The sequence below is a fragment of the Anastrepha ludens genome, chromosome X, assembly GCF_028408465.1.
Source record: "Anastrepha ludens isolate Willacy chromosome X, idAnaLude1.1, whole genome shotgun sequence".
NCBI lineage: Eukaryota > Metazoa > Arthropoda > Insecta > Diptera > Tephritidae > Anastrepha > Anastrepha ludens.
Genome location: NC_071503.1, coordinates 66039903 through 66043178, shown reverse-complemented (window position 1 = coordinate 66043178; position 3276 = coordinate 66039903). Strand labels below are relative to the sequence as shown.

Below are 3276 nucleotides of genomic sequence, written 5' to 3'. Positions count from 1 at the left end.
GAAAAAGTGCAGTGACAGTGAGCCCCCAAAAAACAAAAGAAAAAAAAAACAAAAAAAAAGGAAAAATTGTTTGAAAGTGCAATAAAATAATTATACACATTAAATATAAATAAAATAAAATATTTACATTCAAAAAAGTTAAAAAACAACAAAAAAAGAACATACATATAGAAGGGGAGTTAAACTCTGGAGCTATACGAAGGGGAGTATAACTCTGGAGCTATACGGCATATTCACCGGTTCACCACCAATATCCACCGTTACATAGGACATCGAGGGAGGAATGTCCTGCAACTGCGTGGCCTGCCAAAGGGAAGTTGAAGCTGGAAATAAACCAGTCCACGATAAACAGGCATTGAGTGCGAAAAATTGAAGCTAGAAATTGGCTTTGTGATTGACCGAGATTATTACAGTTGCTAATAATCGTCTCACAGTACAAGGGCTTCAATTATTGGCATCTCGTGTATCCACTTCTTATATGCAAATAAACTTATATACTTATATATATATACATATCTATATACATATACATATACTGCCTATGAAGTGAAGGATACAGTGGGACCCGAGGTAGAGGAACTTGTTTGTCGCCAAATAATTTGCGAGTACTATTTTTCGGTTTATTTTCGGGATTTTTTTCAAAAAATCAAACGAAATTGCGGTTTCTTAATCAGCCGCAATATTTTCAAAAAAAAAAAAATTTTTTTCGACAATACAAATTTTGTTTGAGCAAAGACTCAATTGTTCGCTGCTTATTTTCGTCTCATTTTCGTTGGTTCTGGTCAAGTTTCAGCTATTATATATTTCAGTATTTATCGCTTTCGTTTTCGTTTTCGTGCTGAAAAACTTCCAGAACCGTTTTCATTTTACAAAAGCCACAGGCTAAAGCAGCGAACTTTAATCTCAAAACATGAGTAAACCAAAGTCGGCTATTTCAAGTCTCTCTCCAAGTAAGGAGATTATGGACTTAAAGTCTTTAAAGCGCCAGAGAACTGTTGCAAAAACCAGCATAGTGCGCATAAAAACGGGTCTCCTTGAAAAGACCATGTCGCTAGATCCAATCGAATTGGAGTGCCGACTCGACATATTGAACTCCCACAGCGAAAAACTCATGAAATGTCAGTCGAAAATTGAGGAAATCGACGAAGAAGACATTGCCCGTGGAGAGTTAGAGGACTTAATTGTAGAAACAAAGTCCATTATAAAGTCCATTCTGGCGAGAAATAAATCGTCAATTGCCGAAACATCTTTTATTGCACCTCACAGCTCGCGACTACCAAAAATGTCATTACCTACATTCAAAGGAGAATATTCCGAATTTAAAAACTTTATGAGTCTGTTTGAGAGTTTCGTGCACAATGATCCTACAATCCCGGATATTGAAAAATTTAATCACTTAGTGTCATGTCTATCCGGTGAAGCCTTAGGCACAGTGAAGTCCTTCCAAATGTCGGAAGAAAATTATCCAAAGGCGTTGGCAAGTTTGAGAAAGGTGTATGACAATAAATGCCTGATATTCTTTAACACAGTGTCTAAACTTTTTGAATTGTCAAAAATCCAAAGGCCTTCTGCGTCGCCTTTGCGATCAATGATTGATACAGTGTCTGCAGTATATGACTCCCTCTTATCGCTGGGTGACGATAAACTTATTTCAAATGCGATGTTGATTCACATAGTCATGTCGAAGGTTAATCCCACTACTCGGTCAAAGTGGGAGGAGCAACTTGACTATGATAAGCTGCCGCTTTGGGCTGAGTGTGAAGCTATGCTAAACAAGAGATACCAGCATTTATCAGCTGAAGAAGCTTCCTCATCCCAACAAAGGCCAAATAATGAAGATACGCGGCAGAAAACAAATAGTTAACAACTGCGACACTCAAAGACAACATTTATCGCAACAAATTCCAAACTGCCGACTTGCCTTCACTGTGGTTCCAAGGGCAATTACTTGACAGCTTGTCCAAAATTGCAAGTGCTTACTGCACTTAAAAGATTTGAATTTGCAAAACCGATTTCCCTGTGCATAAATTGCTTGCGCAAGGGACATACGCTCTCAAAGTGCAAAGCAAATCGCTGTGGTGTATGCAACCGTTTGCATCACACCATGTTGCATCAATATCCGATCTCCTTTGAGACCGAGCCGCAACTTTCGACGTCACAGGCTATGCATATTAGCAGCCTGCCTGACCGAGTCATGTTGGCTACAGCCGTAGTTAATGTAAAGGCCAGCTCCGGGGTTTACGTGCAAGCGCGAGCTCTACTTGACTCCGGTTCTCAAGTCAACTTTATGAGCTTATGCAGAAATTGCGAATCCGAAAAGAAAAATTCGCTTTAAATATAGTTGGAATTGGCAATTCAAATAAAAAGGTCCAAGGCAAGCTAAAAACCTATATAAAATCGAGGATCAACAATTTTGAGTTTTCGGCGGACTTTTGGGTAATGCGTTCGATATCAGTCAATCATCCAGATCGGACTGTAAACACAAATGGCTGGAAAATCTCACAAAATATTGAACTAGCTGACCCAAGTTTCTACAAATGTCAAAAAATAGACATACTTTTAGGAGCTGAAATATTCTTTGATCTGTTATCGGTGGGTCAGATCAGAACCAGCCCAAGGCAGCCAACGCTGCAAAAAACTGTGTTAGGCTGGATAATTTCAGGGAAGTATGCCACAAATAATAGCTCCAGTGCCCAAGTAAGTAGCACATTATGTCAATTTGAAGAAAGCGTTGCTAGCATTGTTACTACAATCCGAAAATTCTGCGAATTGGAAGAAATACCTGCACAAGTAAATTCCACACGACTGACTCCAGAGCAGGCAAAATGTGAGGAATTTTTTTCGAAAACCACACAGGTTTTACCATGTGGAAGGCTTCAAGTCAGACTGCCTTTCAAAACCGGCCGTAAATTACTCGGTCATTCGTATGAAACCGCAGCTCGGCGGTTTCAGGCGCTGGAGAGAAGGACGCTGAAAGATCCAGTACTTCGTAAAATGTACCTGGACTTCATGCAAGAGTATCTCGAATTGGGGCACATAGGTCCAACAAATAATCGACTCCCGAGTGAGCCGCACTATTTCATTCCGCACCAGTGTGTGTTAGGACCGCAGAGCACGACTACCAAGTTGCGCGTAGTTTTTGATGCTTCGAGTCGCACATCAACACAAACTGCGTTGAATGAAACCTTGATGGTCGGACCGATCGTTCAAGAGGAGCTTTTTTCGACCCTCCTTCGCTTCCGATTGCACAAACATGCCATGACGGCCGACATCACG

At 40.4% G+C, this 3276-nt stretch overlaps 1 protein-coding gene across 1 annotated transcript; it reads left to right on the top strand.

Moving 5' to 3' along the window:
- The first annotated feature begins 910 nt into the window (after nt 1–910).
- On the top strand, nt 911–1864 carry LOC128870170 (uncharacterized). The gene has a single exon (XM_054112764.1). The coding sequence runs from the start codon at nt 911–913 to the stop codon at nt 1862–1864; it is 954 nt and encodes a 317-aa protein (XP_053968739.1).
- Nucleotides 1865–3276: the final 1412 nt, after the last annotated feature.

Excerpts from the sequence above, each read along its gene's own strand:
- LOC128870170 (XM_054112764.1), top strand. The coding sequence starts at position 911 with ATGAGTAAACCAAAGTCGGCTATTTCAAGTCTCTCTCCAAGTAAGGAG.